This window comes from Tachypleus tridentatus, chromosome 7, assembly GCF_004210375.1.
Source record: "Tachypleus tridentatus isolate NWPU-2018 chromosome 7, ASM421037v1, whole genome shotgun sequence".
Taxonomy (NCBI): Eukaryota; Metazoa; Arthropoda; class Merostomata; order Xiphosura; family Limulidae; genus Tachypleus; species Tachypleus tridentatus.
Window position 1 is genome coordinate 29,044,174 of NC_134831.1, and position 25,357 is coordinate 29,069,530.

General features: G+C 31.0%; 2 protein-coding genes across 3 annotated transcripts in view; one reads left to right on the forward strand and one right to left on the reverse strand.

Annotated features, from left to right (window-relative positions):
• Positions 1–9,133, forward strand: part of LOC143255355 (cell adhesion molecule 2-like) — a 35,998-nt gene extending 26,865 nt beyond the window's left edge. For both annotated transcript variants that reach the window (XM_076510869.1, XM_076510871.1), the window contains 5 exons: positions 1,051–1,161; positions 1,468–1,671; positions 3,111–3,407; positions 5,693–5,983; positions 8,910–9,133. In XM_076510869.1, the coding sequence (XP_076366984.1) occupies positions 1,051–1,161; positions 1,468–1,671; positions 3,111–3,407; positions 5,693–5,983; positions 8,910–8,986 (980 nt within the window). In that variant the 3' untranslated portion in view covers positions 8,987–9,133. The remainder of the gene's footprint in view (positions 1–1,050; positions 1,162–1,467; positions 1,672–3,110; positions 3,408–5,692; positions 5,984–8,909) is intronic.
• A 945-nt stretch (positions 9,134–10,078) lies between these two features.
• LOC143255356 (coagulogen-like) overlaps positions 10,079–25,357 on the reverse strand; it is a 34,712-nt gene continuing 19,433 nt past the window's right edge. The window contains exon 6 of the mRNA XM_076510874.1: positions 10,079–10,816. Coding sequence (XP_076366989.1) covers positions 10,786–10,816 — 31 coding nt within the window. The 3' untranslated portion in view covers positions 10,079–10,785. The remainder of the gene's footprint in view (positions 10,817–25,357) is intronic.

Genomic DNA, 25,357 nt, shown 5'->3' on the forward strand with positions numbered 1-25,357 from the left:
AGTTTCTGGCAGGTTCAATGTGCACAAATATAACTTAAGTAGTCCAATATTCCGCTTCAAACTAAGCAAATAACGAACACGTTCGCTTACCTGATCATTAAACTCAATTGTTTACAGCTCTAAAATTCGGAGCTCTATCCTTGCAATGGTTATACCTTTTATAACTTTCTCTAGAATATTCGACGTATTATAGCATAATTATTAAAAGTACCCTATAATTAAAACACTTGTATATTTTGTTGAAAAGCTAAAGACGTTCCCAGATCTCCAAAATCTTTGTTTGATATAACCTTGAATATTTTAGAAATGTACATGTATTGTATTTATGAAGATTTATTTATATTTTCATACACCTTAAGAACCTTAAATGCAACAAACTGTTTCCTTTTTTTGGTTCATGAAAGCACCTGTATTTTTTTATTCAGATGCTGATTATTATTATATTCAATGATATAAATTAGAGAGTAAAGTATGTGAAAGCTTGTAAAGTTAAGAAAAATTTAGAGTTTTCTTTAATATATTTTATTTTGAAAATACGAATGAAGTATCAAAAATATCAATTTCATTTAAGATCTTCTACACACTGGCCAATACTTAGAAGTGAACCCAAAGTTATTCAGATTTTAGAACAAGAATTTCATTATTGTGCAATAGAATCCAGATTCCTATTATTAGCATGAAGCTGAACACGTGTTTTTTTAAACCTATAACCTGTAATCTGTGATAGAAAATGATATATTCATAAATTATATCTTACATTTTACCAGTAACAAAAAAGAACGCTGAAAGTGTGAGAGTTATAGAAACTAATTTGCTCTAAAGCAAATAAATGTATTTTTGAGGCTTTCATTAAGTATTTGGTGTTTAAAATGAAAATATTGTATTTCGTTTTTTCTTTCTATTCTCTAAAAGGTTTGGATTATAATTCAGAAAAAAAACATGTCATTCATTGAAGTTTCCTTATAATTGTATCTCTGTAACTTATAAAAGGCATTGAATAACATTTATTTCAGAATTTTGTTTCAATTTTAAATTATCTACTTGTTTCAGTACTACCGTCAAAGCCTTTGATAAAAGATAAGAGAGGAGATATTCTAGAGAGCCTAATAGGGCCATACAACGAAGGAGAATCCTTAAAGATTACCTGCGAAGTAACTGGTGGTAATAATTATTTCTATATTCAGTTACTTAAATACTCGTAAGAAAACTAAATAAGTCATTTAAACAATCAAACTATTGGCGATTTCATGTGTGTGCATATTTTATATCGTACTCTTCTTTTGAAGATGAGGTTAGCAGATGCGGATGCAAATTTTTAATATTACAAGAAACTTATTTTGTCCAACGAAACGGCTGTTATCTTTATATTTTCTTTAAGACAATATTGTTATGCCATTTTATTTAGCTTACTACAATATACTTATGCGTTTCCATTAGAACGTAAATAATAATTATACTTATTTTCAGGAATTCCAGTCCCGAGTGTAAGTTGGTGGCGAGAAACGATCTTATTGGATGATACGGCTACAAGGAAGAGAATGGGCCCAGTTATTAACGAATTGACAATACCAATCTTGAAACGTCACCATTTAATGGCAACCTTTAGCTGTGTTGCGTCAAACAACAATATTTCTGCCCATTTGTCAACAGTGGTCACCGTAGACATGAATTGTGAGTAGACACGTTTGAAATTTAAAGCAAAAAGTCAGCTAATGTGTTAGTAAAAATGATTTTGTTAAGGAACATGACACTTCAGTTTACTATAGCCAGGCCAGAGCTTTTCTCAAAACGATTAGAATTATTGTTGAAAAAAGTAATAGGGAAGTATCCTGCACTAATCAACAATCTGTAATTTTTTAACTGAACAAATTTATTAACATAAATTCTTTTTCATATTAAGTGTGAATTTATTTTATGTAAAACAGCAAAATAAACCTTAACAAAAATGCCTCAAATAAAAATCCAGAGATACAGTTTTTGAGAATAAATTTTAGTTTCATTTTATTGAACTTTATCATATTAGGTTGAACAAGTGGTTGAAACGTTGTAATACAATTAAATAAACAGTCCTTTCAAAACTCCAGTTGTGGCTTTTTATTTAAATTGTACAGTGGATTTGCTTTCTACAAAACAAGTTGCAATAATGCTTATTCCTTACTCAACTCAGATATATCGCAAAACAATATGTAAAATATTAAAATAGTTTAATTTACATAATGATCTGCTTTAACATTTTAAATATATTTTCATGTTTATTTGTTTTATAAATAAGTATGATATATATATATATAAATATATCGTTCAAAATAAAACAAGTCATGCAGCAGTACTTTCCGAAAGTTATTCGTAAAATATTCAGCAACGCAGAGAACATTTTGTTATTTTAAAGTTTCATTTGCTTGCGGAATTGAAATTTCTTTCAATATATATAAATTGATAATACCTTAAAGATCAAAATGAATTAAGTTTGATAAATTTTAACCAGTAGTCTATCATATCTGTGTTGTGTCGTTCAATTTACAGTATGCATGCAAGTATTATGTTATTTATTTCTTCAAACAAGCGAAAACAGAATACCGTAAATCAGTTGCAACAAACCTATGGTGTACTTAACCATGTCTCGTATAATCTCAAACATATGCGTATACGAATGTAGCTAATAAGTTTTGTTTCTTTTGAAATTTCGCGCAAAGTTACATGAGAGCTATCTATGCTAGCCGTCCTTAATTTAGTAGTGTAACGTAAGAGGCAAGGCAGCTAGTCATCACCAACCATCGCTAACTCTTGGGCTACTCTTTTATCAACGAATTGTGAGATTGAGAGTCATGTTATAACGCCATCACGGCTGAAAGGGCGATCATGTTTGGTGTGACGAGAATGTGATTCCGCGACACTCAGGTTACGAATCGAGCGCCATAACCAAGTAGCTATGCCGGGTCGTGCAGCTAATAATGAGAGATGGTAGATACAATATTATTTTTCTCACAACTAAAGACACCAAGAACATGAAATTTATACATATCAAAATAACATATTTTATATAATCACATACACAAATATCTGTCAAATTATATCGTCCTAAAAATTATCGATTTTTTTGTTTTATCTAGTTAGACCACTTGTCGTGGAAATCGTTCGAAGTAGTCAGCCATTCTCGGCAGAAAGTCCAGCTCAAGTTAAATGTTGGACAGCTGGATCTCGACCCCCTGCGGTAATAGAATGGTTTAAAGGTAATCGACAACTAAAAACGGCTTCTTCTAATGTATCCAGTCATGGTAACGTTACTGTAAGTCTGTTAGCTTTCATCCCTACTGTAACCGACGACGAAAAACCTCTTTCTTGCTCAGCAATGAATCCTTTGATTCCAGACAGCACCCTGACCGATACCCAAACCTTAGACGTTAGATGTAAGTAGAACCTAAAATAAAGTATTTTTTGAATATTTGGCACAACCGTAAGTTAATACACATTATTCATGTGATTATATCTTATGATGCTTTACAAACACTAAAACATTTAAGTGTTAAATTCTCAATTCCTAATCACATATCTCCTTCAGTAGTTTCTTATTGTGAACGTACAGCGTGGTTATTAGTTGATAGTTTAACATAATTTTATTTATAATTTTGTACCTTTTTCAAATTGATAATATTTTTTTATTTATAAATGTGTATCTTTTTAAAATGAAACACAAAGAAAATAATTTTAAAAAATCACTGTGGCTGAATGTCAAATTAAACTATCTGTACCATTTCAAGTCACTGTAGCTAAAGTTTCAGCTATATATCTATTTGTTAATATGAAAATTAAGGTGCCACATGAAAAATCAAGTTTATTATTTTCAAGATCTCAGCTCTTGATCTTATATATTTGACTTTGAAACTAAATCATTGTAAGTTTAAAACACACCTATTCAATATCTATTCATTTTTTGAAGATTAGTGATAATAATTTCGACAAAAGAGGATAGTATACTGGTAAGATCCAACAGAGGTTCTTCTGTCACATACCTGGTAGTATTTGATCAGATCCAGCAGAGGTTATTCTACCTAAAATAACAGAGCGAGTTCTTATATATCTTTTTAGTCATCTCTCTTGTCTTACAGAAATTTTTACCTTCTTCCAAAATTGGATGACCTCTTTTGTCGGCTCCAAGCGCTGAGCTACAAACGGAAAAGAAATGTCCCAACATTCTCCCATTCAATATTATTGTATCTAATGTCCCTCTCACCAACTAAATACTATACTTTTTCTTTGTCACATATCTGTAGCATTTGCCACTTTTACCCGAAAAAGAAAAAAACACATTCATCATTGATACGAATTTGCATATTTATACGTATAAATTTGTGAAAATGATTCAGTAATAATATTACATCAGGCTCAGTGATATAAAATCAGGGTTTCTGAAGAACATACAAACATTAACATAATATTATGAGATTTTTAGCAGTCGAATTTTACACTTAAAATAACAATCTTAAAAAGGAAAATCCAAGCAATTTGAAACTTGAAATTTTAATATCCACTCGAAGGGAACTCTAATGCACATGATTTTAAAAATGGCGCAGAATTCCTTCCAATAATTGTATAGATCCCTTAAACATGTATGTATTTCAATACTATTTTATTTGTATTATTCGGTCATTGCGTGAGTACATCATGATAGCCCTAATATCAGTATTCGTGGTTTTCATATACTGTATTCTCAGAATATTTTATATTAGTGAATTTTTCATCTCGAGATCGTTCATTGATATTTGTTATTAACTTCTTTTCTTATATTAAAGATAACTTGACATATAAATTATTTTTGGACTTTAACCGTAAACATTGATTCATTATAAAATATTAACTTAAAAGACTATAAATTCCAAGAGCAATGAGGTAAACATCACCACTTAAACTCTATTTAGAACAGTGTTATGAATGCCACACCAAAAGTCAGTGTAGAGAAGAGAAAAAGGATTATACTTCTGTTTTTACTGAAGCTCGTTAATCTGAATGTTAATGTTCTGATTTATCAAACGTTAGTGTAGAGAAGAAGGGAAAGATTAGTACTTCTGTTTTTACTAAGGCTTATCTAAATGTTAATGTTCTAATTTATCAAAACTTTTAAGTGCCATTGTGTTAATTGAAACAAACACTAGTGTAGGTAATTATTGCTGCGTAACTTTTGAATAAGTTTCCTTGAATATTTGGATTTTGTATTTGAATGTTTAAAAAGTGTCTTGTAGTATAAATAATACATATATATCATATATATGTATTACATACATACAATGTACAGTTTCAAAAGTCAATAACATGTTAAATTTGAAATAAAATACAGTATGTTTAATCTTCAAATATTCATGATTTAACAGATCGTGCCTCTTGTTGGCTAATTTTGAGGGCTTATTACATTAAAAATTGCGTTTCGACACGAGCTATGGGCAAAACAGAGATAGCCTGTTGCGTAGTTTTCAGATTAGTAAAAATAAAGAAATTAATTAATCATATAAATATGTACGTGTTATTTAAGTCTGTACCACACGTTCGGAAATATACAGTTGTATTCGATCACATATAACTTTTCCATCTCTCAGTGTGTTTTGAAACTGTACTTCTTCGACACATTGCTGTTGGTTCTTGGAAATATTTGTTTTAGTATGAATTTTTTTGCGGTATTTATTCTTTACGTATAAACCAGATAAACCTCAACTGAATATTATAATGACGAGTCGGCCGAACAGTTTCACAGCGAAGGAAGGTGGAGATGTTACTCTAAACTGTAATATCAAAGCTAAGCCCGCTGTCACGACCGTCAACTGGGTTCTCGAGGACCAAGACCTCTACACCAATCTCTCAGCTGGTGTCTTCGTAAGAAATCATACTGTACTTTTGGCCAGTGTGGATCGATCACAAAGCGGGATATACAAATGTGTTGCAACAAACACACAAGGGATGGGAAAGAGCGCCCCATTCAATCTTCGCATTCAATGTAAGTTCATATATGCTACACCTCAATCTTGTTACGAACTAAAGATTAAAATACATCGTATTTTGGTACTTATACATCTGAACAGAATAACTGAGAGAAACACATATATCCGACTTAACGTCCTAACAACATAATTGCAACAAAAACCTCGAGAAAGCGTCTCCTTATACACAAGAAATAAGGTAAACCTTATATGTACATAAATTAGTTTATAAGAACACAAACTAAGTTATATGAACATAAGTTAGGTTATATGAATATAAATTAGGTTCTATCAAAACAGATTAAATTATATGAACAGAAGTTGTATTATATAAACACAAATTAAGTTATACAAACACATGTTAGGTTAATTCAGAGCATATGCACCACTCTAAGTGAGCTAAAAACTGTATGTGTAGCCCAAAAATTGCAAGTGGGTGTTGATGACTAGCTGCCTTTACTCTAGTCTTACACTGCTATATTAGGGACGAGTAGCGCAGATAGCTCTCGTCTAGTTTTGCGCAAAATTGAAAAGCAAACAAACCAAACCTTCTCGGTGGACGCAGCAGATAGCCTGATATGGCTTTCCTATCAGAAAACATACATTTTATCTAACTTTTGTTTCATATTATCAGATACTAGTAAGATTTCTTGGTCACTCGTTAACTCTTATGCTTATAAACCAGTTTAACTGTTTCTAAGTCATAATCAAGAGATCGTATTATATTCGTCCCTTTAACATTACGGGTAAATTATTCAATGCTTTAGAATCAAAGAGTAACATTTAGTAAATAATGTTGTAGCTACATTTGTTTTTTATAGTACTGCTATATCGTGCATTTGGCGAAACAAATACCTTTGGTTTGCAAAGTTATTTTTGCTAAATAGTAATAAATCTTTCTTCTTTCTCAATAACAAACATCAGATAAAGACTTATTTTACTCGATGTTTCGGCTAACGCCTTTTTAGAACATTGTATGGACGTCACAGGTTACGAAACTGATTTTAAATTACAGCAATCAAAAATAATATAAAACTACGACAATATAATACAACAGTGCACGACAAAGCATGCTAGAAACGTAACTGCTAATTTGATTTTAATTGCTATTATTGTTATTGAATAAGTTAATTTGTTTTATCAGTTGCCTATTTTAAGCTTTATTAGTGATTCGAATAGAAATTTAGTGCGTAATCAATGAGTAACCATTAGTGTTTCTATCAGTTGTAATGAAGATGAAAACAACGGTTAATACTATTAATGTTATATCAAAATAGAGAACTTCATATGGCTTACTGGTTAGAGTTTTAGGGTGCGTAACGAAAGGCCGAAGGTTGGGTTTTCTCCTTGTCGATGAGCACGTTCAATACTTCTTGCAGTGAGGAGTTTATAATTGTGGTAGACATTCCTGCTATTTGAAATGAATTTTTTCTCTCTAGGTCAAAAGAAAATTTTATTTTTGAACTATTAAGGTGTCTAACATGAAAGTTTATTCAAGGTGTTGCACAAGTAACTATTAGATTGAAAATACAAAATATAAAATTTCTGGTAAAATAATACAATCTATTATTTACCTTTTAAATTTCCAGATGTTTTGTTCTAAGAGAAAGTCAGACTAACAAGTTTATTCAAATGTGTATGAATGCTAATGAGTTTATATCATGTTCAAAGAGCCTCAAGATTTTAATATTGTAACATAATATTATGACATATCTAACAGTACTTCATAACGTAATTTTGAAAAGTTCTATTAATCAATTATAGAAGACATCAGAAATAAATGAATAATGAAACAAACAAGTTATTGGAAATTCAAATGTCATCTATTAAATCAAATTTACCTTCGATTTAATATATACATAATTTACTTTTTAAGCATATTCCTTATTATAATATAAATTCACATAAAAACCGTTGTGTCTTATAATATGCTCATTTATGAAGTTGACTAATATCCAATTTTGTATTTAAATACTTAGTACTTCCAAGAAACACGAGATCTCGTGTTTTTTGGAAACTTATCTTCTTTTCAATGCAAATAACCTTTACAACCTATTTCTGAATTTGACACCTGAAATGATTTTTTTGTACGTAAAATACATATTTATTTTATAAGATTCATAAGTATCTATTCATGTTATGAAATGTAGGGGTAAAGTAATAAATATGCTTTTTTTGTCAACTATAAATATTTTTTCTGCAGAGAAATTTTATTCAGCAGGATTGTTAGTGGCAGGCACAAACAAATTTGCTCAGAGAGAGGAACAAAAAACTTTACGTGAAAACATATAATTATATGCTTAAAAACATGTGTTTTCTTCATCAAGTTACCTAAAATATCACTAAAACTAAACTACAAATTCCAAAGCATATGTAACTGTCTTGTATTTCTGTATTAATGCTAAGTCCTGGAACAAGATGACAAAAAAAAACAATGTAAATATATAATAGAAAAATCAGCTTTTGGTTTCAATGTTTCTTTTGTTTGTTTGTTTGTTTTTTAATTTCGCGCAAAGCTACTCGAGGGCTATCTGCACTGGTTTTAATGTTATACACAAATCAAGCGAGTCATAAGCAGCTGAAATTCTCCTCCCCCCCCCTAAAAATGTATTTCCATGAAAGTATTATTCGTTGATTTTGATTTTTTCATATGTTTTTTTCTCGGCAATCTTCATTTAGAGAACGTTTCCACTACTATGAAAATTATTTTATTACAGTACGTAAATTAAGTAAATAGTAAGTTTAAGTATTTCCTACAGGATAACAATATTTCTTTATTTTTCTAGGGTTGAGATTTTTTTAAATTCTTCACATCATTAACAAATTTCATAGATGGCATGTTTTTGAAAGAAATAGCCAGTTATTTCTCGTTGTGTTTGTAATAGGCACTCATTGCTTACGCTTTTAAATTTATAAATTAACTGCGTTGGTCGTTTTATTTAGATGCACCGCGTTGTAAAGAAAATCAAATGCTTGTTTTTTGGAACCACAAGACACAAACCCGTAAAAGTACCCTGTGAGGTCGAAGCAGATCCACCGGAAGTAACGTTTAAATGGATTTTCAATAACTCCCGAGAATCTTTAGATGTTGTGACTTTTCACAGTGTCGTATTAAAAAGTGTTGCAATCTATATTCCAAGAACAAAATTTGATTATGGAACTCTACTTTGTTGGGCCAGTAACGCAGTAGGAACTCAGTCTTATCCATGTGTGTTTTCTGTTATACCAGCAGGTAGGTTAATCTCACTAAATAATGTTAATGAAATATGTTACTTTGAAAATCTTTAAATCATGAATGAATGAATCACGATTGTATAAACTATTTGTACAATCGCAAAACCTTTTTTCTATATTATACACTAACTTCTTTATAAAACAATTATAATTTAACACGAATTAGGTGATACTTAGCATTTCTATTGAATGAAATTATAAGTTACTTACAAATTGTAAACCGATTTTATCACGCTTTATTTTCTGAAGATTAATTCAACATAATTTTATGTTCTTCAAAAGGAAGAAGGAAATATGTATTGATAAATATAATCCACAAAGCTAAACTTACATGTAAATATTGTTAAGTTAAAATTTCATGTGAAGAAAGTTCTCACTTAGTCTTATGTTTTCTTGGATTTCTTGAGCATTGGCACGAGTGATTGATGCTTTAACAAAATGAATGAAGACGCCGCATTCTCCGTAAAATGTATGCACTGATAAAATGGTCTACGTTTTGTTTTTATTCTCTATTTTTCCTTTGTAAGATTTATTTTTAAAAGATAGAAACTTAAAAATCACTAGCATAAGAAAGTGGTAACATGTAAGATAACAAAACCAATGCTGTAGCTAATGAATATTCAACCAGCGTGTTAACCATATATGGGAAAGTTATATAAAATAGCTAAACATTAAAGATTGTTTCATTGTAATCTAATCTCTGTGGGTCAGAAATAAGTTTCGTAACTTACAATGTTAAAAACCGGAGTTGGATTTCCTGCTATGAATAGAGTAAGAATAGCCCAATATGTAGTTTTAGGTGAAAAAATACACAACTGTCTTTGAAGTCCACATTTCCAAAATATATTCTGTAAAACATTTTTATTGTGCATTCCTAATATCGATAGGACCACCAGAAAAGCCACGTGATTGTAAAGTGTGGAATGTTACAGTCAACTCAGTTGAAATAACTTGCAAGCAAGGCTACAACGGTGGTTTGAAACAACACTTTGTCATGGAAGTACATGACGAAACTTTACATAGCCTTCGTGCCAACTTAACCTCTTCTAATCCGGTGTTTCTATTGCGAGGCTTAGATGATGGGTCCATGCTAAAACTAGTAATTTATGCCGTCAATGTGGAAGGTAAAAGTGACCGAAGTATCATTACAATCAATACAATCTCAGACTGGGTTAGGGGCGCTGGTAAGTGTTTTATCATTAGTTTTGGATGCCAGTATATTTAGAAATATATATAAAACTCATGTTGAAAACTGAAGATTCTGTTGAATTTAAAATTTCTTTCACATCAAAAAAATGTAATAAACTTAAGTGTTTTTGTTTCATTTTTCTTAACACTTCGATACAGAGTTGCAGACTTAATGGTGTGATTTGTTAAAAAATTATACATTTATGTCTAAACAATAAAATATTCTAAGTCAATCATTAGTTTTGAGACGAAGAGAAGTATGTATGCACATATATATTTTAAACTTTTGTTTATGTACGTTTAAGTCTTATCCAATTTAGGTGATGAATGGAACGTCACATCCGGTCCATTATTACTGATTGTTGGAGCGAGCATGATTGTCTTATTGGTGATAGGACTAAGTCTTCTTCTTGTCCTTAACATTCGATCTAGAAAACAAGGAAGACCAAAAACAAGTAATTTTTTATACAATTAACTTTTTTTTTTTTTAAATATAACAACAGTAACTTTCCAGTAATATATATATTCACCTATGGAGAAATTTCTTGAATATATACAGAAAGATAATTTGTAAACTAAGCAAGTATGGATTAACGTGTTAAGCTATTTCCTTTCGGTACTTTTATTTAAACAAAGTCAAAAATATTTAAAGATATTGATATTTATTTTAAATATGAAGATTATGATTAAGATATATAAAATGACTTATCATTTCTCTATTTTATTTTGTGTTGTAAATTATCTTAAAATTTAGGTAGCTTGCTTCTATAAGGTAGAGCTTTTGAAGTTCAAATAACTGTGATAAAACACTAAAATTAGTTATTATGACATTTATAGCAAATTTTCTCTTTGTCAGACGCAAGACGTCGGTTAACAAACATAACGTTACAATTTAATACAAGGAGTGAGAAAAGTACATATTTTATGAGTTTCTAACTTTAAACTGATTCTCACTTTCTTAACTTGGTACAACCTGCTATCTTAGATTACAAAGTGAGAAATGATAACGCGTGACTAACTCTTTTCTGTCATCATATTTACATATATAAAACATACTTCACTTCTGAGGTAAGGTTATGGTTCACGATTCCCATATACATCGAGTAAATGATGTCTACAGAGTCAAACTCGCAACATCATACATTAAAAACTACCCTTGGTTATAATATCTTACCATTTTAATGTGTAGCAACAAAAAATATCATAGAGTTGCAAGCAGTAGAAGAAGAAGACGGATCGTTTTTCACAAAAGACAGCGGGAATTGGCTCGCGCCATCATTACCAAACAACATTTCCTCATGTAATAAAGAAGACTTATTAAACATTCAGAGGGTAAGTTTTTTCCTTTATTTCAGAAAAGTATCTTACTAAGCTATATATTACTATGATAACGCAATTTCAACAAATTTATATAAGAAATAACATATTCATATTTGTTTTGTTTTTTGTAATCGAAATTTTAATTACCAGTAGAAATTGCTATAAAATTCTTTAAAACCAGTTTGTTTCGATTTCTTAGAACTGAACGTCCTTTCCTTATCGACTTACAAGTGTAAATCAACAATACTGACTTAGAAAACAATATTTACTGTTGTAATTCATAATAATAATAATTTTTGTTAATGAAACAAAAATAAAAATCTAGTTTCTACTAATTATGATTAGAAGAGTACTGTACTCGTTGAAAATAACTAAATAATTATTATTTTCTTATAGTCTTTATAGATCCTCAATGCATGAGGTCAAGTCATGTATTTTCATACCATTCAAGTTTTAGATAAATGATCTGAACAAAAATCAGATAATCTATTTCATGGAAAAAATAAAATTTTCTTAAATATATATTTTCAATACAGTATGCATTATATAATAATGTTTCTGACTTAAGCATTGAAGATTTAGAATTATTTGTTTTCTAAAGCATAATTAAACAATAAACTTTCTTTGCAATGTTCACCACCTGTTTTAGTATCGTAAGTGTGTAATATTACTGTTAAGTATTGAATTTCGATGCCTTGTGGTGGGCATAGCACAAATAGTCCATTGTATAGCTTTTGGCTTGGGCCTGGCATGGCCTAGCGCGTTAAGGCGTGCGCTTCGTAATCTGAGGGTCGCGGGTTCGTGCCCGAGTCGCGCCAAACATGCTCGCCCTCCCAGCCGTGGGGGCGTTATAATGTGACGGTCAATCCCACTATTCGTTGGTAAAAGAGTAGCCCAAGAGTTGGCGGTGGGTGGTGATGACTAGCTGCCTTCCCTCTAGTCTTACACTGCTAAATTAGGGACGGCTAGCACAGATAGCCCTCGAGTAGCTCTGTGCGAAATCCCAAAAAAAGAAAGAAAAGAAAAGCTTTTGGCTTGCACCCCGCTAGTACAGCGGTAAGTCTACGGATTTACAAGGTTAAAATCAGCGGTTCAATTCCCCTCGGTGGGCGCAGCAGATAGCCCGATGTGACTTTGCTATAAGACAAACACACACACAGCTTTAGGCTTAATAATAAACAAACGCACCAAGAGACATTTTAATTCATCCTATATTTATATCAACATTCCTTTATAATACATTTTTTATTGAGTTATAGTGATCAGCGTTTGTATTTGTTTTTCTGATACCTTTTTTAGTTTCTACTTTTACTATTTATCATAAACTTCTGATAACAGCGGAATCGAATACTACTGAAAAATTTTAAGCTGGATGCGTTTGTTCTTAAATATTATAGAATCTATCTTTACCCGCGAACCCTAGCACAGCTTGGACGCTAGGGCATTTGACTAGCAATTTGACGGTTTCGAGCTTAAATTTCGTTAGCTTAAACTTTCATCAGTGAAAAGTAATAATGTAACAGTAAATCATATTATTCGCTGTTAAAAACATAGTTTAACAGTTGGTAATGAGCGTTGTTGGTTAGCTGTCTTTCTTCTAGTCTAAAAATCAGGGAAGGATAGCGCAGACAGCCATCGAGTAGCTTTGCATGAAATTCAACAATTTTTTTTTCACCCGCCGTTCACGTTTGGAATGAAAATGCATTAAGCTGAAAGTGGATTCTTTGATTAGATTTACAATTATGGTAGTTGGTCATAGATCAATGATGAGCTAGAGACAGAGAAAATTGAGGAAATAAAGTTCAATGTAATTTGTCAAGAAATTTGTTAACTTTTCAAAGATTGGTAACAGTCATGTCTTTGAACTTATTAATGAGTTTGTTTGTCGCGTTTAGCAAACAGCCACACTATGAACTATTTGCATTATTTCCACCACAGAAAATTTAACCTGACATTTAGCATCACAATACTATTAACTTATTGATGACTCAAGAAATGAGCGTTCGGCTACGAAACATGGGGTTAAAGTAGATAATACTACAAGATTAACTTCCTGATAAACGAGGGTTGTTGTAATTTCTAACATCATTGGTCAACATTTTTCTCCCAGAATACCTTAAATGAATTGTAGTACAATAATATTTTTATGGTATTGGATTTCATTGTTTCTGTCATGTTTATGATTTCAACTTACAATATAACTCTTTTGGTTAAAAATCGATTCAACAAGCTATCAACCCTCTTTTTGGACCAGGATCTAAATTTGAATATTCATGATAACGAGAAAACCCTTGAAATAAAAATATAATTTAAAGACGGCTGGTATAGATATTAAAACTTTAATTAAAATAAAGCACAAAAACATTTCAACCTTCTTAGGTCATCATCAGGTTAACAAAAAGGTCAAAATGTTTCTTTCTGTACTTTATTCTAATTAAAGTTTTAATACCCACATCAGCCATCTTAGAATACTATATTCAAATAGTTTCATCAATAGTAATGTTTCTCAAAAGTTATTCAAAGTAAAAACAAAAAAACAACACTAGAAAGCTTGAATGGGACTCAAATGTTAGCAAATATGTTTGCATGGAAATAGACGCTGAATAAATATGGCCATGGGAAATAAAACGATTTCAGTTAGTTTCGCTTTGTTTTGTTTAACGAAGCCGTATTTTTATCTTTTTTTCACAAAGGAAGTGTAAACCATAAAATAACCAGAATGTATATTCAAGTAGTTTCTTCAAGATTAATGCTTTGAAAATTTATTTAAAAAAGTAAAAATAAAACAGTAAAAAGCTTAAATGGGATTCAAATCATAACAAATCTGTTAGCATGGAAATACATGTTGGGTAAAAATGGGGCTGAAAGTTAACACGATTTCAGTTAGTTTGTTGTTGATATTTTTTTTTGAAAAGTTTCATCTTATCTTTTTTTTACGAAAACAGTGTTGAACCCAACAAAATATTGAAGAACTTTGAAGCAACATAACTATTTGTAATTTTAAAGTTAAAGAATTTGGAATAATTTGACGTAACATGCAAGCCGTTAGAAACTGAATGTTAAGAGAAAACTTCCTAAATTTGAAATTCTGTTTCTCGTATTAGAGGAATAGGCGTGAGGACTCATTTCCATACCGTCGAAGTAGAATACAGTAAAAGATTAATCTGAGTGGGGGAGAGACAATTACTGAAAAAAACCACGGCAAAGAATAGAATCTTATCTACCTTCAGACTTTACGAAACTTTATACTGCATTTATCCGAGACCCATAACTACATACACCAGGAATAATGTATTGTAAAATAAAACACAAAACAAGTAAATGTGTTGATACGAATCAGAAATAAACTACAGAGAAATTTAACAGAAATGTAATTTTAAATTATATAAGATAGGGAAATCGAAGATAAACAGGAATTGTATCTCAAAGATCTGAGCATAATGTTGATTCAATAGCCAACAAATCCCTGCGATGATTTATTGTCTTGACATTTTTACATGTTTTTTACGGTAATTCCTGTATGCTATATCTGAAAATGATATCCATTTTTCTCCATAACGTAGAGATTTATCACAAAGCATCATCTGTTGTTTTACATAAGTTAATCATTCTCATTGAAATAGAGTCTCATTTTGTTATGCTTCAAATGTCAACAAACACTGGCTATAGATTTCTCTGAACTAATTGTAACGTGAGAGTCTTATCAGTCGTTCTATAACCTACCAGAAACACACCGCCAGTATGTAAACGGCTAACAGGCCATATGTCGTTGTCATTTCTAGATAGTATTTTAGACTATATCTTTATTTTCAATATTATTTATTCGTCGCTAATGTAACAAGAGGTTATATGAATGAACCAAACATATTCTATTATATTTGTGGTAAATATTTGTTTGGCCTCAGATTAGGAAATTGACTGCAGGTGAACTGTGCGAAAAGACAATAAAAACTTAAAAATTAAACGTGAATGTCTTTTAAAGATGTTATTGACAAATCTTAAGGAAACAACAAGAACTCAAACTGCTATAATATTATCAATAACACACTCGATAAATTCAGAAAGTTGGATTTTAATATGAGCTTGAAAGTTCTTTTCTTACACTATTGACTATTTCTTTGAAAATCTTGGTTCCGTTAGCAAAGAACAAAGGAAATTGTTTCATTAAGACATCAGGGAAATGAAGGGGAAGTATCAGGGAAGATGAAACATCAGCATGAGGGCCAATTATTGATGGTCATTGAAACTAGATGCTCCAGACGCAATATACGAAAGGAAGACCGCAACACGCAGTTTTGAGAGTAAAAGATGTATATTTCACACAAGAAATCAGGATGAACGAGAATATATATTCGTTTGACATCAATGTTCTTTTTCTACAGTTTGTTTTTTATTCTTTGTTAACAAACATTTTAATTAAAATGTTCATTGTGATAAACAAAATAATAATTTGATCTAAGTAAACATTTTTGTCTTCTTTCTGATTTGTAAAAAAATCATTATGTGATAAGAAAGCAATAAATATTATTTTCGAAATCTGCGTAGCTGAGCTATGGAAAATTTACGAAGTTTATATTTGCAAGCCTCTGTAATTAGATTCCCGCAATAATTGAGGAGTACAACGCCTAGAAAAGTAAATGCGATTGCTATATATGTGTGAATAGTGAAATGAAATAGTTACATTATAAAAGTATATGAGAAAAACAAAGAACACAACGCATTTTAACGTTTACGGCTTAGTGTTTACAGTATTCTTTACTGAGTGTAATTATATAGATATTACACGACACTAGTTTAAACCCGAAGGGTTGATTATGATGATAATGACAAATAGACACTGTTAGGCTTCGTGCTTATTGTCTCAGTAAATACTAAATGCAAAGAACTTAATAGGAATTACTTATGTGGTTGGTAGTAAATACAAACACTCACAAAGCTATATCCAAGTTTTTCACATGACACAAACAGAATCCGCCAGCCAACAATACCCTTATTACAATCCCAATCAGAGGAAAAGAGGCAAATTAAACTGGGTATTTAAGCCGCACGAGAGTGTCAGAATCGAAGAAACACCGTTCGTACAAATGTGTAAAAGGCTTTTAAAAGAACACTCTGTTTGATTGTATTTAGTATAAATCCGTAGCCCAAAGATAATTTTTCGCATTTGTGTTTCTGCAACTGAACCCTGAACTCTAAAAGACAAAGCGTGTAGGCATAATTAAGTTTAATGTTTTTATTGGTCATCCTTTTTTCTACATGTAACCTACTTACTTGGAATTTGTATTAACACTATACTATCTTCTTCTTTGGAATGCTACACCATATTTTATTGATATATATCATTGTATGTTGCTTATGACAAATTTTGTAAATTCTGAAACGTCCGATCACTTAAAATTATTTTTTCTTGCTTTGACTTTCCTTTTACACTTGAAAAATTCCAACCCTATTACGTCTCACGATTCTATTGTTATCATTCTAGCGTTATACTTGTTTTTAGTTCATGAATACAGGAAGGCATTTTAAGACGTTTGTCCTTCGTGGGACAGCGGTAAGTCTATAGACTTAAGTTTGATTCCTTCCAGTGGACACACGAGACAGCCCAGTATGGCTTTACTTTAAAACTAACTCATGCTTTAAACGTTTAGTTTCTAGCGCCTTATAAGCAATTATTCCAAATTTAATTAACTTAAAAATTATATCATAGTATCCTACGATCTTGAACATATCATTACAGCAAATATTGCTTTGAAAAAGAAGACCTGAGGATAATACATGATCGAAAAAAATGAAATCACCACTTGACCTGAAGATATGTTATATATTAAACTTTACAGACGTTTTCCCAACTGATATATTAATAAGGTCAACATAAACAAAACTTTTTAAAAGGAGTGATGTTGAACAAACTAAACTGCAAAATTGCACTAACAATTGTTATTTAGCTCGTCCAAGAATGAATCATTTAAATTACCCTATTCACCAAAGAAAAATAAAACAGTAAGAGAGTTTCGGCCTAACATGACTTGTTAACGAACATACTTGCCTTTTTTGCCTTAAGGATGTTTTAACTTGATGATTAATTCCACTATTCTTTTGTAAAGAGTAGACAAGGAGTGGTGTGGACTAGCTCTTTTTTCCTGATAGCTTATCATTTTGAAATTGTAGCTAGCACAAATAAGCAATTAAAGATTTTTCCTATTTTAAACAAAACATCCTAAGCTCACAATGACCTACCTATATTAAATTAAAAGAACATCTCCATATGTCCATCTTATAAATCCTTCTATACTTAACACGTGTTTTAAAAGCAATAACAACTTTAATGTTGTCCACATCACAAAGGTAGGAGTGTATTTATTTCAAACAAAAATTGATTCAATCTCACAATATACTGTAAAGAAGAACACAATGCATGTAAGTTAAGATATCTAAGAAGACAGCGATGCATCTCGTATGATACCTTCAAAGAAATTACGTTTCTGAATTTCTCCCAGACTTTCTGTATTTAGTATCGGTTCATGCGATTGCAAATTGCTGCCTTCCTAATATTTCAATTAATATTTTAAGTCAACGATTCTTAGGGAAATACTTTATTTTGCCAAAGAAAAGTTTCCTGTTGACTAATGCCTAAAGGGCAGTTTTGATATAGAAAAAAAATATTTAAAGACATTTCCCCCATAAAGGAGAAATTATCTAATTTTTCTAATAAAAATGATTTACACGCTGCTTTGGTTTCAACTTTGTGACAAAAGCTATCTGCTACTTATCAGTAAAAACACTTACAGCCAACTCTTAGACTTCCCTTTTACCAATGAACAGTGGAACTGACACTACCATTACAACGTCCCCACTGCTGTTTGGAGAGATGGGGATACTAACCTGTAACCCGCAGATTAGAAATCGTGGACCATAACCCAATAATCATGCTAGGTACAACGTTGATTTTAACGAAAAAAACACTCTTTGCATTTTTTTCTCACAATAGACTTTTCTTGAAAACTGATCACTCTGTTTTCAAACGTGATTAGAGAGTGTGTGGGCCTAGGGCTCACATTTTACAGGGCTGCTATAATACATATTTAATATTTGAAATTATTTTTTCACTTTTTTAGTTTGATGATCATTGCCGCTATAAGGTAAGTTTAATTTCTTTAACCTAATTACGAAAGGTAATTAGTGTTAGTGAGCCTACTTGTTTTCTTGATCTAATGAAAATCAGTACCAACCTTAATATCAACTTTCAAGGAATTCTTGTAAAAGTATTTTCGTAAATTAGTAGGAATCCCTAAGGATTTAGTTGAAAAGTGTTATTTTTGTGAACCTTGGGACTAGACAATTCATTTAACATTACTTAGAAACTGAGGAGTCCAGCAGTTACAGAGAGAAAATAGTTTTAAAAATAGGTTTTGGTATAAACAGATTGAGATTTTTTATTTCCGTAACCTTGCTGTGTCCTTGACCTTCCAAAGAAACAACTGATCACTTCTACGTTGGGTGATAGTCAAAATGTATACCACCTTTCATCTAAATCCATCAGTCGTTTTCGAAAGATCTTGCTAAGAAACACACACACACATGAGTAAAAACATAACCTCCGTCCACCTTTCGTAGCGGAAGTAATAAGGTTATTGAATTTACACTAGTTTCGTCTTTTAAATACAACATTATGTTCTTCTAACCTCATCCTTATTTTAAAGTTCAAAATTCTATTAAACGTATTGACACTTGTAACCATAAGTGTATTTCAGTTTCCTTTTTTTCTTATATTAGGTTTATTTCTTGACCTATATTGACTCTGTGCACTGTTTACTTGTTTTGTGTATTATGTTAGGTTTTTTGAGTGATGTTATTACAGATCACCAATAATATAATTTTTAAATTTTGAAGCATCCAAATATTAAATATTTTATGTTTTATTGAATTTTCCTATTCTTAATTAGATTAAGCAATTTACTACTAGGTAAACCAGACTTACTGTTTTCTTACGAAAGTAAAACTACATTAAGACAGACTTTAATTTTAAAATCATATACACAAATTCGTTTATTTAATTTTTGTCGTACTTTAACTGATTGCAGTTATAGCAAATAAATAAATAAATGTTAAATAAGCCACATTAGGAGTTGTTAGTTTTCTTTTTGAAATTCGCTCAAAGCTACACGAGAACTATCTGTGCTAGCCGTCCCTAATTTAAAAGTGTGAGGCTAGAGAGAAGGAAGCTAGTCATCACCACCCACTACCAGCTCTTGGGCTACTCTGTTACCAACGAATAGTGAGATTGACCATCACATTATAATCCCCCACGGCTGAAAGGGCGAACATGTTTGGTGCGACGGAGATTCGAACTCGCGACCCTCAGATTACAAGTCGAACGCCTTAACCCACCTGGCCATGCCGGGCCGGTAAAAAATGAGCAATACATTTAGTCTTTCTTAACTAATTGTTTCACGGATTATTTTACTGAAATAAGTATACAGAAGTACATAATTTACGAGACTTTCTCTTAGATCTTTAATTGTACTACCACTGAAACATAGTTTAATTTTATAAAACAATGGTATAGCTAACCACATTCTTGTATCTAAAAATCACTTATCAATACATTACAGTTGTATATTTACTAACAAAACATATATAGCTATAAATCTATAATCAACTTTAAGAACAAAATTTAAAGCTCTTGTGGCTCCGCTTTACGTCTCTAGAGCGGAGCAAAGATAGCCCATTTAGAAAGTGTTGTAGTGGACAAAAAACAAACCATGAAAGGTTGAGCTTAAACAGTGTTTAAGGATTATTATATGAGTTGCTAAGAGTGTCTAGAAGAAAGCACTTTAATATGTTCCTTAATAAACTCTATTACGATTAACCTTTGTTTCTCATTTTGATTTTCATTTTAACACTTAGGATGGTCACTGTTCGAGACACTTAAGTGAAAGCTCTGCTCTTCATTCACAAGTTGAAAGCAAACAAACAGTTAAATCTTCCAGTATTCACTGTGTTAGACACAGAGATTCGTCGTACGATCGGCGAGGGATTCTTTTGTCAGAAGTTTGAAATTCATTATAAAAGTTTACAAGAAAGGAGGCGTTATAACCCGAACAGGACATAAAGCATTAACTTCATATAATTTTAATATACTGATTAATTTACTTTAGTGTTAAAGGTTTTTATAACTTGGACTGATCAAGTATATAATTTCAAGCCTCATAGGGATTTTTGTGACAATATATTGCACGTGTTAGATTATGTTATTTGTTTCCGCTAGCAAATGTATTTCAAAAATTGTTAGTTACAATTGTATATTGTCTTCTTGTTGCATCGTTGGTACATTGTTGACACTACAAGGTGTATATTTTAATGTATTTCATACGTCATAAGAAGTTTAGATTGTTCTCTATGTCGTCTTTATGAGATTGTGTAAGTTGTTTGCATTAAAAATTGAAAAATAGTTATAAGTAAACATAGACAATAAAAAAGCTATATTTGTATTAATTTCATTTTAAAAATTAGATGTGATGTAACTAGATGACCAAAGAATATAATAAACTGTATTAATTTACAAAGATGAAATTGTACATCTGTAATCCTACCAATTAACCTATTTTTTAATTTAATGCGAGAAGAAACGTTTGAACCTGCTGAAAATTATATTTGAAAATAAAAATTGTGTTAGAAAACATTCCTCGTAAACTGTAAAAATATAAAAATACTTATACATGTACAAACAAGATTATTTGTGTTTTAAGATGATTAGTACTAGGACTGCTCGACATTAAAATAAAGTGTGGTCGTGTAAGAAAAACCGAAAAGCAGAAGCCAAGCGTTCTGATAAAGATTGTTATATATGTTCTTTCTAAAATGTGATATATGACACCTTGGCAAAAAGATTATTCGAGTGATGAAGAGGAAACCATCAATCGAACTAAACTTCAAGGCTGTTCTAGCTCATAAGATGTGACACATTCCATGATTTTTCACTTCTTTTTTTTTAGTTTTATATAATATATAATCCGTTTTTTCTTGGCATATTGGAGAAAAATGGCATGTTCCTGAAAAGTAACGTTGAGCAAACTGAAGAAAAAATACTACAAAACCTTTAGTCATTCACAGTTCATATGTACAGTTAGTTCTGACCATAACGAATATCACAGCTTCATATAAAACAAGTTTGTTGGAAAATAGATTTTTAGGGGAACATTTCATTTACTTACTGTGTAAATACAATATAAGATTGTCCAGGAGGAAGATGTGAAGAAGATAAAACAATTATTGGTTAAATGAAGTGCATTCAATGGCTTTGATCATTTTATTTTTTCAATTTATATAGTAAGAGTTCACAGAATTAATTATTAGTCGATGAGTTTCTGAAAGCTTGAAGAACTAAACATTACATTTTAGAATTTATGAGTCAACTATTTTTCTTAACCAGTTATCAAAACATAATGTATGAAAATTGTGTTATTCAAAATTCGGATTGTTAAAAATACATATTAGAGATAGATTTTGCAATGCTTGCATGTTATATGTATTTCCAAAGACTATGCTTTGGCAAATTAACAAAAAGTTTGCCATTTCAAGTGGGTATGACACATTGCGCTATTTGCTATGTTCAACGAGGGCAGTTAAACTCTCTGATTATAGCAATATAAATCCATAGACGGGACACAATCTGGATTGGAATTAAAACTATGTTAACATACACTCATAATAAAGTAACACGAATATTTTTATAAACCATTAATTTATTTCTAACGAGTAAACTTTAAAAGGATTTTTTCAAGGAAATGTGCATTCAGTAGCCACATAAAAATATGTCGTTGAAAGCAATCATATATAATATAAACACCGCACTATTCCACTAGAATAACGCATATTCTAAAATCCTAAAACACGACAGTAATTTTTGGTTTTTAGACATTTAACAATAATGCAATTTTTTTTATAAATCCAAATCACCAAGATAGTTTCCAGCCCCCCCCCCAGTGGCTCAGCGGCATGTCTGCGGATTTACAACGCTAAAAACTGGGTTTCGATACCCCTGGTGGGCAGAGCACAGATAGCCCATTGCGTAGCTTTGTGTTTAATTCAAAAACAACAGAAACAAAGTTTCTGGGGTAAATACTGAATAAAATATTCAGATCAATCCTTTTACCCTCAAATTGCGTATTTATTTCAATGCTGTTCTAAATCATTGGTGTCCACATAATGTATCGATAGTGAGTTTTTATTTATTTCTCACTTATTCAGTAGTTTAGAGAGCTTAATTACAATATTGTTGTATTCTTTTATTTTATTTCTCTCGGTACTCATATTTTTATGAGAGACTCTCTTAAGCAAGAAAGTCATAGATCAATAAACAACAAAAAATATATAGATGACCTTTTTGAAACATATTGACAAAAGTATGATACCTAGTGCAGTAAAATTAACCGAAATAGCTTGATATTACGTCTTCAATGCATAATTTGAATTTTTCTGTCTTTACTTAAACGTCGAAATTAAACTAGATCACTTGAGAAATTTAATAAAAAGAAAAAAAAAGGCGATTACATAGACTGATGAAGAAGCATGACATCATGAACGTGTACAAAAGTAAATCTATGGGAAAAAAATTGGCCGGTCTAATTATTTCGCATTTAATTCAGGCCAGTGATGAATGAGGTTTAGTTCAAAAGAAAGCCTGCCTACTTAAAAAAAAAAGGATTTCCAAGTTTTTAACGGCGAATAGTTTTCATTTTAAAATTTATCCTTTAAAACTGAGGCTACGTCAACTAAGTGCTACTGCAGAATTTATTACAGTAAATCAAATTTAGGCTATTATACGAAGCAGTATTGTTCGTATAAGAATAGACCTTTAATATATGTATATATATATTACAATAATTTTGAAATGCTATAAATAGTTTTCCAAAATATAGATTAATTTACGTTCACCATTTTCACTATTTAAATTACTGAATCTAATGAGTAACGTTAGACACCTTAAAATAACAATACGGCAACATTTTATAAGAAATAAGACGTACAGGTATATGATAACGTACTCTTTAAGAAAAAAAACTTGAACATGGTATTGCTACTATGGAAAATTAACTGACTGAGCCTATGGAAATAAGAATATTTAAATCACTTTAAAATAATATGACTTTAAAATGGAATAATTGAAACATGTAATATTTTAATCCATGATATTACTAAACCTTGCACATTCAACGTCAATTTTCGTTAAAATTTTACTAGTCGAAACTGTTTCGTTTTTCTCTGTCTCTTTGTTTGTTTATTTATTTTACGAATTTTTATTCAAAACTACACAACTGGCTATCTATACATTGGCCTTCGTTATTATAAACTGATAGATCATAGGGCACGTATTATAAAGCTGTCTGGTATGAGTATTAATCTCTAATTAAAATAAAGTACAGAACAACGTTTTTAACTGCTTATGTCATCTTCACGTTAACAAAAAAAAAAAAAAAGATCAGACAGTGAGTTTTTCTTTGTTGAATTTCACTTATAACTACTCAGGATAACCTGTGTTAGCCATCACTAACTCAGGCAATAGATTAAAGGGAGATGGCTCATCATAACCACTCACCGCCTGCTCTGAAATCTATTAGTGGAATTAACTATGACTTTATAACGCCCCTACGACTGATAGAGCGAACATGTTCGGTGATGGAAACAAAACCAGCGACCTACGATTTGTGGATGGATCACCCACAGCCGATTCTTGTCCTACCGACTAGAGAGATTGAATTTCAGTTGTGTAGCTGACTTACGGCTCCAAAGTGTGGTATGTGCTGTGCATACAACGATATTAGAACAATAAAATATTTCCTTCATTGTTTAAGCACCTAATTGCTCGCCATACCTGATCCACATGATAGTTTTTCTTGTAAATTGTGTGCACACATACACACACACACACACACACACATATATATATATATATTGTGTAAGCACTGCTAAGGTAAACAATATCACATACACCTTGCAGAACATTATAAAGAAATGTTTGAAATTATAATTCGTTGTCTGTGAAACTCTAAATAATGTTATATAGGTAAAAAAATACAAAAAAATGCTTCATGACAGTCTTAACTAGAAGTTTTGAATCTGTCAGGTCTATTACTTCGAATTATTGTTTGGTTTTATTCTTATCCTGCTTGCAATTGTATTTACTTTGTTATGAATTACATGAGTACTATTTGCACAAACCAACACTAATTTTGTACTGAAAAACTAAAGGAAAAGTAGCTAGTCTTAACCACTCACCACCAACTCTTTTCCAACAAATAATAGGATTGACGCCCCACAGCTGAGAGAGCGAACATATTTAGTGGGAGTGAACCCGTAATCAGCAAATGGCGAGTCGAGCGCCCTAACCAGCTGGCCATATCATTTTATACGAAATAATGAAATTAAAAACTTTAAAGTTTTATTAACGTATTTTCAGTTAATATTAGTTGTACACAAAGAGAAAATAAAAATAATATTTTATATAAAATAACAAGAACGAACAGAGAATTAAAAATATAAATCTGGTAATTTCTTGAAACTAGTAATGTTATTTCATAGTCCTGAACTGTGGTATGTCCAATATTTAAAAAAAATGTCAAGTATTAAGTCATTTTTCTATAAATTAG